This window comes from Choloepus didactylus, chromosome 17 (assembly GCF_015220235.1).
Source record: "Choloepus didactylus isolate mChoDid1 chromosome 17, mChoDid1.pri, whole genome shotgun sequence".
In the NCBI taxonomy this organism is placed as follows: domain Eukaryota; kingdom Metazoa; phylum Chordata; class Mammalia; order Pilosa; family Megalonychidae; genus Choloepus; species Choloepus didactylus.
Genome location: NC_051323.1, coordinates 25,081,234 through 25,095,558, shown reverse-complemented (window position 1 = coordinate 25,095,558; position 14,325 = coordinate 25,081,234). Strand labels below are relative to the sequence as shown.

At 38.5% G+C, this 14,325-nt stretch overlaps 1 protein-coding gene across 8 annotated transcripts in view; it reads left to right on the top strand.

Annotated features, from left to right (window-relative positions):
• MEIS1 (Meis homeobox 1) overlaps positions 1-14,325 on the top strand; it is a 129,016-nt gene that overhangs the window by 64,651 nt on the left and 50,040 nt on the right. For all 8 annotated transcript variants that reach the window (XR_005212360.1, XR_005212359.1, XM_037806920.1 and 5 more), the window contains one exon: positions 6,977-7,122. Coding sequence is in view for 6 of the 8 variants with exons in the window: in XM_037806920.1 (XP_037662848.1) it covers positions 6,977-7,122 (146 nt within the window). In the remaining 2 variants the exon portion in view is untranslated. The remainder of the gene's footprint in view (positions 1-6,976; positions 7,123-14,325) is intronic.

The following is a 14,325-nucleotide window of genomic DNA, read 5'->3' as shown; positions in this document are numbered from 1 at the left end:
CTAAAGATGAACTTAGAAGTTAACCATTGGATTTAGATCATTCCATATTTGTATATTGGGTGCAGATCTGGGGATACATACAGTAATTCTTTTGAAAATGTCTAATAAAATGTAAGGAGTTGTACTTCCATGTATCTTATAGAATCCTTTCTATAGTTTCCTACGATACTATGATGTTGCAGTCTGTACTGCAGTATCAGATACTAAGGTCCTCAGATAACTTGTTGCTGAAAAATTTCTCAGGTGGGTATGGGGGAAGGCTGTGGGAAAGTTTGATGAAATAACTTGGCAAAACCAAGGCAGTTAGAGTTATAGAGTTTTCTGTTTAACACCTGATGTTTGGAGTGTGAATCTGAAGTCTGAGCTCAGGGTAAAGTTGCTGACAGACAGTTGAGTTTCATCACTATGGTAAAACTGGGAGATGTGTAAAGGGGGACTGGTATAATTAATTCATTGGGGGAAAATGCACAAGGAAACAAATACCTTTTGCTTTATTTTTGAGAGTTGAACTCAGAAAAAAATGCATAAGCAGCAAGAATTTTGAATTAGGTAGATAGCTTTAAATTAAAATTGCAGGAAGTAGTGGTGTGTTCCTATAGGGCTATGGTAAACATTTTAAACAACTCTTATACACTAACTATTAGTCCATCTTTTGTCCAAGATGAGCTTAAAGGTTCTGAGGAAACTTCCCCAACATGTGGAATGCATTTCTTTTATATTTTCTTATAGTTGTTTGTTGAATTTCATTAGAGAATAATTTTCAGGAGTTTAATTTAGATAGGTATCAAAAAGGATTTAACAGCTGGGAATTGAAATCGTGGTTTTCTCCATGCAATGGAAAGATTCATTCACTCATTCATTTAATAAGCACTCAGTAAGTTTGCATCTCTACACCACAGTAACACTGGGGTTAGAGAACAGAGAACTTGGTTCCTGCTTTCATGAATTCTGCAATCAGTGTGAGGGAGCACAGAGGAAAATCAGCAGCCCTAGTAGAGTATGATGTGTATGAGGATGGAAAAATGTCAGGGGAAGAAAAATCACTCAGGGTTGGGGCAGAGTGGGGGAAGGGTGGTCACTAACTCAGCTCTAGTCCAGCAAATGCATCTTATAGGAGGTGGCAGTTGAACTGAGCCTTAAAGGTCACCAAGGAGTTTGCCACATGGTTGGGGGAGGGAAGGGAAGGATGCTACAGGGAAAGGAGCTAGCAGGAGGAAATGCAAAGAGGTGTGAGAGAGCAGAGCAGGCAGTAAGAACTTCAAGTAGGCTCTAGGGACAGGGGGCGGGGCGGCGATTGAAGGAGGATATAGGGGAGAAGACAGGCTGGAAACACACCCGGGAGAGAGATCATGAAAGGCCTTCCAAGCCAGGCTAAAAATTGTGACCTTTATCCTAAAGGCAAAGGGTAGCCACCAAAGGATTTAAGTGCTAGGGTTATATGATCAGATGTGTGTTTTAGAAAAATCATTCTGGCAGCTATTATGCATTCTAAATGAAGACAAAATATCTCTTTAAAACATCTGAAGTATTCTAGCTGGTTCCTGAGGAAGGGTTGTCTATAATTCTTACCATTTATCCTCTTAACGTAACACAGAAACATTATCCCATCTGACTTCTGGCTAAGTAGATACAGCTATGATCTGGAGATTTGGGTTTGGGGTTTTTACATTTTTTCCTATCTACCCGGGATATCAGGCACACCCAGCTAGCTCTACTACAAAGGAAACTCAGTCTCTCCATGTCCGGGGGTGTTGTACCAGCAGGCACTACCAAATCAGGGATGCTCTAAGCCCTGTTTAACAGATGTGATAACCATTCTTTCATGTGGATGTGCCATGTGAGAAAATCTAGAAGAGGGGAAAAACCCTAATGTTCTGCTTTCTTTTCGTTGAAAATCAGAATATGCAACCACATCCCGACTTGGATGAAAATGCAGCCACTCTGTAACATGAGTTATACATTCATGACAGTGTTTTTGAATTGACCATTTAGACAATTTTAAAGGCACAATAGAATTTACTCACTATTGGAAGACGCAATTTCAAATGGCCTTGATTTTTGAGTCTAGGTACATTTTGGGGACAGACACTCTATTCCTGATCATTTGAGAAGGAGAAAAGTAAAGGTTAAGGAGAGGATATGGTCTGAAACTCAGGTCTCAAGACAAAATTGTAAATGAAACTGGTCTTGAGGTGAAGGTGGTTTCCAGCCTGACTTCCAGCAAAAAACGAGAGGGTCCACAGCCTTACACGTGCATTTGCCCTGGCAGTTGAAAGTTCTTATCCCTTTTTAGGGGTTTTGCCTCTATGACATAAAGACCCCTCTGACAGACAGCCCATTTTATTTATACCTGGTTGCCCAGTGACACTGGAAGTTCCCATTAGTTGTGATGTAAATCTTAGACGCTTTTTGGTTTTTGTTTTTGCCTTGCTCAGACTCGGTTTTGGGGAATGGCAGTCCTAGGGGGAGAGAGGGAGTTAGTAGGGAGAGAAAAATGGAAACAGGGCTTTGACCTGCCAGTGAGGAGCCCCTGCTGACACGGTCAGTCTGACCCATTGAATGGCCTGAATACGATAAATGCCGCTTTATCCTGCCTTGAAAGGCACGAGATAGCACAGTCTAAATGCCTGGGCATGCTTAAATAGGCGACTTGGGATGTTTGAGTTGAGCGTGTTTGAAATCTGAGCTCCCTGACAGCCTGGGAGCTGCCACAGGTCACCTGCCTTGCTCCGTAGGGACAGACCCAGGACTCACAAGAAATTGTCCGTAGACGAATTGTAGTACAAATTCCTTTCTTTGTTGGTTGGCCTCTTTCACTAGACCATAGCCTATAAAATTTTGTAAAAACAATTCTTAAATATTATTTGAAAGGGCAAATGGCCCACGCTGAAAGGTTTGACAGTTTGACATATAGTGCATGGTTTTGATAGCTCGGAAACTGAAAAGTGTGGCCAAGATTCTCCCCCTGCTTGTTAGAAGCCTGGTGTTTTTAAAATAGTGTCTCATTGCTGTGCAGTTTCTCTGCTCCTAGCCATCTGACAGGCAATGAGTCTGCTTCAGTGATCTTAAATCCTTTTAGACTAATTTGTGAGAGCGCACAGAAAAACAGCTAGCACCTTGGAATCCAACGTCCAAAAAGCACAGAGCCAGGTATTGCCAATTAGGGTGTCATTGGGATAATCATATCAAAGCAGATCTCTTTAGAGCCTTGATAACGCTAGAGCCAGTGCCTGGAGAGGATCCCCGAGTTTCACTTCAGAGGGAAAAAAGGGATTTGAGTGATCAGTCTCATCAGAGCAGCGGAAGTTGCAGGAAGTGGATTTCTGCATTAGAATGGTGCATATGCGCGGCCTGTGTGCACTCAGCACCCAGTGGCTGCCTCTGCATAGCCAAAGGCCATTTTCTGGAGCTTCTGGCCCCTCAGTCACTGGTCTGCTAGTTAATTGCCACATGGACTTCATGACACATGGGTAGATAATATGACATTTTCAGTTTCTGTCACTAGCAAACGCCACAACGTTGCTTGCACTAGTTGCTAAGAAGCTGTCAGAAACCATTAGCAGTTGGCTCAAGTCGCCCTATGGCACTTCCTCATAGCATCAGCAAAACGAGCATAAATCACCCACTGGAGCCTACTGCTATCCTAATGAGGCTGTAAGCTTGTTTATGGACTAGCATCATTTTTATGATTATTTCCACCTTTTCAGTTTGCCTTCATTTGGCAGCAGGAGAAGTCAGCTCCAGGAATGAAGTCACTGCTGACATTTTACAAATGTGGTTCGGAGCTGCTGCCTGCTGCCTGATGCCATGTGGTCGGCCAGTGGTTCTCCAAGTTTGTTTAGTGATCTTAAAAATAAAAAAAAAAAAAAAGGAAATAAATCTCCAGAGACCGCATAGAGGTGACTATCAAATTGCAGAGTGAATGGAAATGCTAAAGGTACAACTGACTATTTAGACTCTCTTCTGAGGTTGAAATGTTTCAAGATCAATTTTCAATTTGGAAGAGGTTAAACAATTTATTAAAATCTATGAAAGTGTTTGCTTTTAGAATAGTCTGTTTTATTATGCTCTTCTCCTTCCCCATCTTCTCCATTTCCCTAACTTGTGTCAGAAAGGAGCAGGGTTTATTGTTTTAGGCTTTTCTGAACATGCACCAGTATTTACACTGGATTGAGAGCATTTGCTTCCAATGAAAATCTTGTCTTAGATTACAACCCAGCAGTGTAATTTCCCTCCCAGATGGGAGTAAAGTAGCTGTATTTGCCTAAAAACAGTAGGAAGAACAAACTGTGCATTAAGCCAAGGCTGTTTTTGGCTTGAGCTAATGATGTAATAGAAACCTTTTATTCGGAAGAGGTCACTGCCAGGGACTGGAGGGGGTGGTCTGGCCACTGCTTGAAAGGTTTCTCCATTGTATCTGCATAAGTCTTCACTTAAAAATCCTGTTCCTAATGCTTCTGCTTTCATACAGCAGAAATAAACAGGAAAGGTTCTGGTGAGTGTTACACATGGAATGCAGAAAGCCTTCCTCTCCTAATGGAGTATATAATTCAGGTGCCCTCCAGGCACGCTTTCAGGAATTCTTTTGCCTGAGGTAATGGGAAGCTAAGGCTGCTTTAAGGCCTTGATTATCTATTGATGCACAAAGCCGGAAAAAAGTCATCTCCCCTGGATTATAGTAGATATTTCCATAAATTATCAATGAATTCTCTTCTAGGCAGGCACTGGGCATTGCTGCTAAATTAATCTGAAGAGGTTTTGAGAGATGGATAGAAAGGTTTTTTTTTTTTTTTTTAAGGTGGAAAACAATCATGGGGAGGTGGTGAAAAACAATGTTAGGATAGACGCTTTTCATTTTTAATCAATGATCAAGTAATATATTTCTTTTCCTTGGTTACTTTTTGCACATTGAAAGTGGATTCAGCCATTGAAATTTTAAATGCTGTTGAGTTGTTTTCTTTTCTCATGTTTTTTTAATGAATTGTTATTTTATATGGTGAATTGCTTCTCTGAATAAAAAGCCTCTTTAAATACTGGACTTTCAAAGAATTTATTAGTCAAATCCAAGGGGACTCCTCAAAAGGCACTTGGCTATGCAAATAGAGAGTGGGGTGGGGCAGAAGGAATCAAGATGTGGGTGCCTGGTTCGCACAGACCCCACAGCTCCCCCTGGGTCTGCGTGACCTTGGGCAAGTCAAAAAACACAAGGCTTTCTTCAATGCTATAAGGAGGCTTTTGGAATTGTGGGTCTTTATGAGTCTCTCCACTGAGGACACAGCTACGATTCTGTGGGACTTTAATAAAATATTTTAATTTTAAACAAAATAAAGTTATGAATTTTAAATGAACAAAATGTTAAATGTAGAAAAGTTCGGCAAAAGTTTTGCATTTGTGGCATATGTTGTAATGATAGTAGAAATGTTGAAAGTAGTCTTTTCCTCATCCAACAAAGTATTTTAAACCTTAGCTTAGTACCAATCACAGCAATTTGTGGGCAATTTTCTTTTTTTTGAGGGGAGGTGGTCTCCTGAGGGAGCTGTTACCTAGTAGATTACAATAGTCTATAGATTAGACTGAAATAACTGAAATCAGAGTATAAGATTTCTTTTGTACGTAGGATCTAAATAACAGAAATAAGAAATACAGAAATTCATGAGGCAACGCGAATCAGCCTGAGACTGGTGACAGTGTAGAATCACTGGGAAACTTGTTCAACCAAAATTTCAGATTCTTTGGTCATATAGGACCTCCAAAAACTAAATGCAGTGATTTATTTTCCCCAGGTAACATGCTCTGTGGTGCATTTGTTATCTTGTTTCTGGGCTCTATAGGTCTTCCTTCTGGGCCCAGATCAGCCCTTCTGTTTCTAAAAGCCCGAAGATTTCCGAGAGCTGAGATTCCAGGTCCAGGCTGTGGCTCACTGGAGGTGGGCATCTGGTAGAAGCTAAGCTACTTTTTAGTGTAGTGGGATTAGTCCAATTTTGCTTTCCTTTTTTAGTTTATTTTATTATTATTATTTTTTTTTTTGCCAAAACACAAAATGCATACTTTCTATTTGTACCTTAGGACTTATTTTGGGTAGTGTGATTATCTGGGCTGTGGTTTCATGTTTTTCTCATTAAATATGGCATTGTAAAAGGATTACTACATTTAAAAAATTTTATTGTGTCATGAAGCCAGATTATTTTCTAGAAAAAACAACCCAAATTTTATGACAAAAATTAATAGGGAAATAGGTTCTTATATACAGGAATACTAACAGATGACTTTTCAGTGAAAAATTTAAATCTAGAGGAAATTTTAGAAATTGTCTGGATTATTAGTGCAATATAATTCCAGTTACTCTTATTTTAACATTATTTTATATAAATAGTGATTGTCTTCTAATTAAAAAACCATTTCAGAGATTTTTCCCTTACTAAACTTGATGCCCTTTTTCTGTAACAGGAGAAATTAGATTCTGTTTGAAGCATTCCTATGTCATATTCCTATTATGATGGATTTCCTGTACTTCCCTAGCCTACTTTAACCAGGCTTAAGATCGAGCACTTATGGAAGTAGTTGGTATCCTACATGCATCTTCTCACAAGCTGATGTCAACAACTGTATGTGGACAGAGCGCTGCTAATGGCTGCTGCCATATTTAACTTAACTGCCCAATAGGAATTACACTTAATGTGTCTCATTTATACATATTGGAATAATTACTATGGCAACAAAAAGATTGCATATGTCCCTTCATTCCCTTTGACCTTTAGCACTGTTCTTTGGAAGAAGTTCTTTAGACTTGACTACTTTTGAGCCTAGGCCTTGTTCTTTGTCTTGGAAAAAAAAAAAAAAGACCAGCAAAACAGTACCAAAGAAACTATTAATCATTTTAATTGCTCTTTTGGTTTTGTTTATATCCAAAGGCATTCTATTTGAATAAAGCATGTCAAGGTAGCATCAGTCAAAATTTGATTCACTATGTTTGCAGGTGATGGCTTGGACAACAGTGTAGCTTCCCCCAGCACAGGTGACGATGATGATCCAGATAAGGACAAAAAGCGTCACAAAAAGCGTGGCATCTTTCCCAAAGTAGCCACAAATATCATGAGGGCGTGGCTGTTCCAGCATCTAACAGTAAGTGGATTCTAAATGACATATATAAACTAAATATGGACAATGAACCAGTTTTGATAGAAAACAAAGTGAAAAAAAAAAAAAAGATCCCTCTGGACTTTGACTATTTCATAAATCACTGTGTTCCCTCAGTTTTACAAAAGTGTTTCCAAGTTCAGACCCCAAATGAGTTTCATTTGAACTTCACTATTGCACTGTTGTTAACTTTAGTAAGTCCTAAGGTTTAGGAGTTCATATACACTAGTAATTTTACATATGTGTGTAATAATGTTGCTTTATTAAGTGTGACCATTAAGTACTTAGAACCAGTACCCACTAAGGAGAGAGTAAGACAAACCCCAGAGAGAAACACTTAGTATCTTCCAATGCTTTAGTGACTCTTTAGAGCAGATGGTCCACACAAATTTAAATCTTGTTGCAATGGCAAGATGGTCATGTAATTTACTTTTAAATGGTTTGAAGGCCCTGGCTTCCATTACAAAACGTTCATCTGAGTCAGAGCTCCACAGTGAAAGTTGTCCTTGTATTTAGAACTGTAAAGGGAAACAGCAATATAGAGTTAGCGCTTCCTGTGTAGTCCCTTGTGACTTTTCAGAGTAACAGTTTATATTGTCTGTGTAAGTATTGCTGTTTCACTGCCGGAATTCTCCTGGAGATGTGAGAAACTGGAGATTTGGGGCCTTATGCCACCGGGGGATTTGTTTTGTTTGGTTATTGTTCTGAATGAATTTCATGTTAAAATATTTATAATCATAATATTTGGGTGGATATTTTTATAAGTGCATACTGATTTAATGACATCTAAGGAAGAAGACAAATGAAAATTTATGGGTAAAATAATATTTTAAAAATCAGCACAAATTGTTGTCCAGGGGGCCTTTCAACATTGGGGATGGATTTAGACAGGTTGTAGCATAGCTTAAAGCCTAAATTGAATGAATGTTAAAAATGCAAGCCTTTTTTTTTTTTTTAAATGCCAGGAGCAAACCTTTTGTGTTACTATTTTTACCATAGACTGCTTTTCTTAAGGTCACTTTTTTTTTCCCAAAGTATAAAAGTTAGTCCTGCATTGTTACAAATGTACCCAGAAGCTATGGACCCTCACACCCTTGCCAACTTTCAAATCCGTGTCCCTCGGTGAGTTAGTGACACAGGGAGACAAACTCAGGAAATGTGCAAAGGCCATGCTGGTTCTGCTCCTCTAGATGGAGGCTGTGCATCTGATAACACTTGAGGGTATACAGTAATTCAGAGTTTCCAGCATCGGTGAATAAAACAAAAAACTGAGAACAGCAGGGGTAACTAAAAAAAAAATTTCCTTCCTTATCCTTCCACAATCATGGTTGCAAGCAGTAACTAGACTATGCTGACAGTTTTTGAATAAATTTCAGGGATTGGTTATGCTGGTAGTTAATTGAAGATTTCGATTCTGTTTAGACAGTTAGGATTCAGATACCATTACTTATGTGACACTTGTTGCATGCATGTAGATATTTTGAGATCGGCCTTGTACAAGTTTCCTACTGAGGATTTTATGCTGGGGAAGGAAGGAGCACAAGGGTCTAGAGGGCATATCATGAGAAAAATAAATAGTATGTCATTTAAAATCAGCAGGAGATAAGAAGTGACAATTGGTCAAAGGCTCTGAGGCAACCAGGCTTATTTTATCATCAGTGCTAACTGGTTAACCTGTCTGGGAAGGGAGGGAGGGGACAAAATCAGGTTGGCCCTGAATTCACAACCAAACAATTTCTATTTCTCATACTAACGGAAAAAAAATGAATGGATTTCTACAGCCTCCATTTCAGTTTATAAAGAAGCCTTGGCTTTACTTGAAGCTGAGGTGCCCCTGAATAAAATATAATCAAATATTGGTTCAGACAGAATCAGGAGAGAGAGAAAGCAAGTTCTTTTATTCATCCTCCAGATTTTTTTTTTTTTTTGTGGGTCATACCCTTGTGAAGAACCTTGCAGAGAGCTATATCATCTTCTTATAGGGGGAAAAAAAGAACAGTCAACTTTTTAACAGTCAGCGTGATTTTACCTGCATTGATCGCAATGATTATGTGGACCATTATAAAAGAAATTATTCATTAACTGCTTGATTTCTTGAGCACTGGCTGATTTCCTTACATTCTGGGGTCTGTGCTGGCCTTTGCCACTGCCCTGAAAGGCGAAGCCCATTCTTCCATGTCTCCCTGGCTCTCTGTGATGCCTCATAGAAGTTCCCTCATGGTTTCCATTGGGTTTTTACACCCTCCTTACCATCCCAGTGCCATCTGCCTCATATAAAAATAATAATAATGATAATGATAATGGTCTCTAAAAATCGAATTGCTCTCATGGCATCATATAGAAGGCAAGGTTCGGAGATACATTTAAATTTAGTTAAATTTTTGCCCCTTTCCTTCCCTCAATGAGAAAGACTCTCTTCCCTCTTCTCTAATTGCAAGAGAAAATAAATCTTCAGTGACAAAGAAACATTCTTCCCCCTCGTCTTGATATATTCCTTGCAGGAATGCATGCACAGCTTAAGTAATACTTGCAATCAGGAGCTGATTCTAATAAATTCTATGGAAAAACCAAAGACTGTTAAGTTTAAAGAAAGTTTTGTGGTTGTTTATTCAAATATAAGTAACCACTGACATCTCATCATATCCTTTAGTAACTTTATTTCAAATTATGAGAGGTCATTAGGGATGAGGAATTCATTTGCAAGACTGTGCACATTTTAAATGATCACATTATTGCTATGAGATCAATATAATTTGTTATCTTAAAAAAATCCTTTCTGAAATCTTGCTAAGGTGTAAAAGAGCAATTAAAACTCTGGCTAATTAAAGCAATAGCAATAACAATTTATTAGCAAATTGTAAACTAATCTTTTTTAATTGCCAAAAGGCATATTATAAAAACCTCACACACCTTTTTGAAAACAAATTGCTGTTTTTTTCTTTTTAAAATAAATGGGTCAGTCCTTTTCATTGGGTTTATTCAGTTAAAAAAAATCTGCCTTTGAAAGGGCTTTCAGGCATTTGTGTGTTAGAGAAGCAGAAAAGACCCTGAATAAAAAAAACTTTCTGGATTTGCACCACAGCTGCATGAGAAGAAAAATGTGCCGCTCTGTAGTTATCCACAGGTAGATTTAATCAGTAGCACATTTTACTACTCCAAAGAGAGAACTAAAGCCTCGATCTTGGACTCACAGTCTCTAAGTGAGCTAAACTGGACATGCTTGTATATAATGAAAACAGTAAAAGAAAAAGGAAGCAGGTTTTAAACTTTGGTGATTATGGGGTAAACGGAAATTTCAGTGATGTAAATTTCTAGCTTAGACTTAGTTGAACATTTGCCAGTTTTGATAAGTAGAGAGGGAGCCTTAAAAGAAACTATTTCCTGGAATGAGAGAATGACTGACGTTATTTAGATAATAAGAAAGAATTAAAAGAAAACAAAAGCTTTTATTAGTAGAAATACTTGCGTTTGCCTGAAAATACATTATTACAAACAATCAGAAACACTTAATATTTGTGCGTGAGTCACTGTATAGTCACAGTTAATCAGTTCAGGGGCATTTGCCACATGAAGGTTTCTTTTCCCTTCTTGAGGACATTATTCCAACTGTAGACATAAGCTACTATGTCATAGTACTTAAGCGGGATGTGTTTTGCATATCGCCCGTTCTTTGGCTGCGGGATATTACAAAGATATGTGCTCAAGGGCCTAGTGAAAATGAGGAAGAGTAATAAATACGATGTTTAAAGTAAAAATCAAAGGTGTTTTTCTTTTTGTTTTCCTACACTCACAATGCAGTTTTAAACATAATCTAATAGAAAGGCGGTTAATGTGGTTCTTATTTAAAATATGCAGTGACTATATTTTCCTGCATAGAGCTGCTGTGTGTCCCAGGAGTCCTGAAAATTAGGGAAAGTGGAGGTGGTTAAAATGCATGCCTGCAGATTCAGGTGAGGAAAGCATTCAAGGGGCAACACATTGGCATTGAGCAGAGGGGGGATGATCCTGGAAGTGAATTGATTTTTATTTACATTCTCTCTGACTCGCCATCCTTTCACTGGTCTTGAGATGCCCATTGGGTTAAGCCTCACTATAGAGACAAACTTTATTTCTAAGTCAGATACACATATTTTCTATTTGTTTTTGCTTCCTTTTCTTTTTTTCCTGAATTTCCAGCCTAGAAAATATTGTTTTCTGAGTGGCCAAATTAATGTCTTGATTCTGATTTATGAGCTTTCCCACTCATTGTGGATAAAGCCAACATGAGGGGTTGTAGAATCTTCCAGGTTGAGAATGGTGTTTCCATAGAAACACTATTAGATGAAAAGTGCCCTGCGGGTCTACCACTCTAAGGGTGGAGGAAATGGAATTGAATTGGGAATTGAATGCTCTGGAAGAGACAGATGTTGTTTCATTGGTTTTGCTTTTGGTAACAAGAGCTGTCGGAGACATCTTAGTGTCATATCTCTGCTTGCAATTTTGGTAAGAATCCGCTCTGTAAACATTATGAACTATTATTTAAGCCAGAGAGTGCTTCTGACTGTTATCCAAATAACCAATCTGTTGATCAAGGTAAGTGAAAAATCAAAAGACAGACAGATGGGCCAATAGGAAGGCATATAGGTTGATAGTGGATGGAATTTACTCCTCTCTCCCCAGTTCTCTCTCTCTTTCCACCCCCCACCTCTGTACTGGAACAGGTTTCACAGTAAATATTCTTATTATGCCTTGCCACTAGCATCTTTCATCTGCCCTTGGTCCTGAAAAGGTGGTTGGGTAGGAAAACTGTATTCACGCACTCTTGCATTAAATTTCAATCGGGGTAGTTCAAAGTATTTGAGAAAGACTGTCTCTCCTTCCAACTAATCCTAACCTACCTTCATTTCCATGTGTCTGAGTCAAGGGAGGTTGTGGAGATAGCTGGTAACTTGGATTCCTATTTCATGACATGTTATCTGCAGATATTAAATTAATGTACTTGAAAACTAGTATGAAGGAAAGAGATTTTCTTTTCCTTTTATATGTCCATGTATCATATAAAATGGAGCTCTCCTATCTATAAAATTTTTTGCCTAACTTGTAGTTGCCTTCACACTTACCTTCACAGGCTTTAGTAATGATAACGGTCAGAGCGAGGCTTTGCTGAAAAGAACTCAGGCTTGGATGACAAATCACTCTATCTTAATTTTAAAAGATCTCTGCTACTTTGGAGATGTCATATTTCAACTTTGATTGGATAAGACCCTGACTATTTTTGTACTCAATTGGGAATCGTCTGTCTCAGGAAGAAAGTGGAATAGATTATTTAATTAATGTGGGGGGAATGTCAGAATGCCCTAATTCTTCAGTTGATATACATCATATAAACTTCGTTTTAATAATGAAGCGGGTGGTTTCTAGATTCTGGGGCAACTGCCTTTTTCTTTTTCTCAGCTAGTTATTGAAATCCTAATGGGATGGGTGATGAATTTTCTTAGGTCAGGTAAACTGAAAAGGCTACAGCTGGAATTCTTCACCCAGAAGAATCGGAGTTAATACTAATGATCATTGTGAATTAGAAGATCAAAGGCGAAGCATCAGTCTGTTCTCCAAGTTGTTGCCCCAGAGACCATTAGTGACCTGGCAGAGCTCCCTCCCAGCCTTCCACACACCTCCTTCCCCTTGAGGGCCTTTCTTCCCCCCTTGTAGTTCTGCACCTCTGACCTGGGGTAATTGTGGTGGGTTGACGAAGAGGCATGGGGGAGGGGAGGCTGAGAAATACAAAGTAAAAACAAAAGTCCAGCTTCAAAATTGCCTGTTTATCCAGGTACATGGGACTCATAAGCAAATGACTGAGGCTCTGTGTTTTACCCGGAATGTGACTGAGATTTTGGGGCTCAGTCAAATGGTTTAATCATTTCATTGATGGTTGGTGTCTTCTATAATGGACTTCTATAGAGGCTAGCTGGAGAATTGTCAAATTATTCTAAAATTTCCTTTTTGTTTCCATGGTCTGATAAAAAAATATGTTATAGTTTGGTTTTCTAATACACTCTTAATCTGGCTAATTAAATAAAGGATTAGGTTGTAAACAAAAGTACCCATTCAAGCATAATTTATTACATTGATGTTACTGATGCATGTAAATGTTTTCAGTACTAGCCAGTCATTTAGTCTTCAAAACATATGTCAATATCATGCTTCTTTTTGTTCCTATTAGTGATTATATATATTTGAAGATAAAATATTAAACTTAGCCAATGAGTATGTAACTGCGTCTCCTCAATTTATCTTTCATATTAAAATTGGAGCATCGCATGTGTATGTTTGAGTGTTTTTTAACTCAGTTCAACTCCTAGGGATTTTATGTAAGTTTGGCTTTTTACTTTCTCATGTTTAAGATTTCTAGTGAAGAAACTTGGCCTTAAATATGAAGCTGTGATGAGGGAAAATCAGATGTTTTCATTTTAGTAAAGATTCTACTGTTTTGGTTTGGTTTGGTTGGTTGGTTGGTTGGTTGTTTTGCCAATGGAAGTAAATCTGCATGTCATGGAATTTAGAATATTTTGTTTCTAAATACATTTCCATAATAGCTCAGTCTTTTTTACCAAAATTTGAGTATGGCTGTGTGAGTATATGTGTCTACACATGTGGGCACTTTCCATAGGACAAATCTGTCGGAACCCCTGCAATTTCTGCCAATTCCAGTGGGAAAAACTGATCGATTTTACTTTAATCCCCTAATTAACCATGTGCAGGGCTGTAATTTTTCTCTTTCTGTTGATGTAAGCCCATGCCAGGGGGCGACCAAATAGAGGAGACCATGTTGTAATGGTCTGTAGCTTTGATGACAAAACCCTCTTGGCCATTGCCAAGACCACCTGCTGTATACTGAATGCCATGAAGTAGCAGAAATTATTTTATTGAGGCTCCGAGGTAGTGATGATAGGGATTGTGTAGATCCACTTCAAAATGATTGCTGCTGACAAGGGTGCTAGTCCTTTAGTATTGCTTGTCCCTACATTTGAAGACTCCTGAGCCTGATAAAGTTGGCTTGCCTCCATGGATTTGATATTCACCTCAATGGGCTAAGAACAGAGGCAAGCCCTCAGGAACTCCTAGAATGGGCCTGGGAGAGATTCTTTACAAAAGATTGGCTAAGAGGGTTATGCCATTTAATTTTCTAACATTTTTTTTCTTGCCATTGCA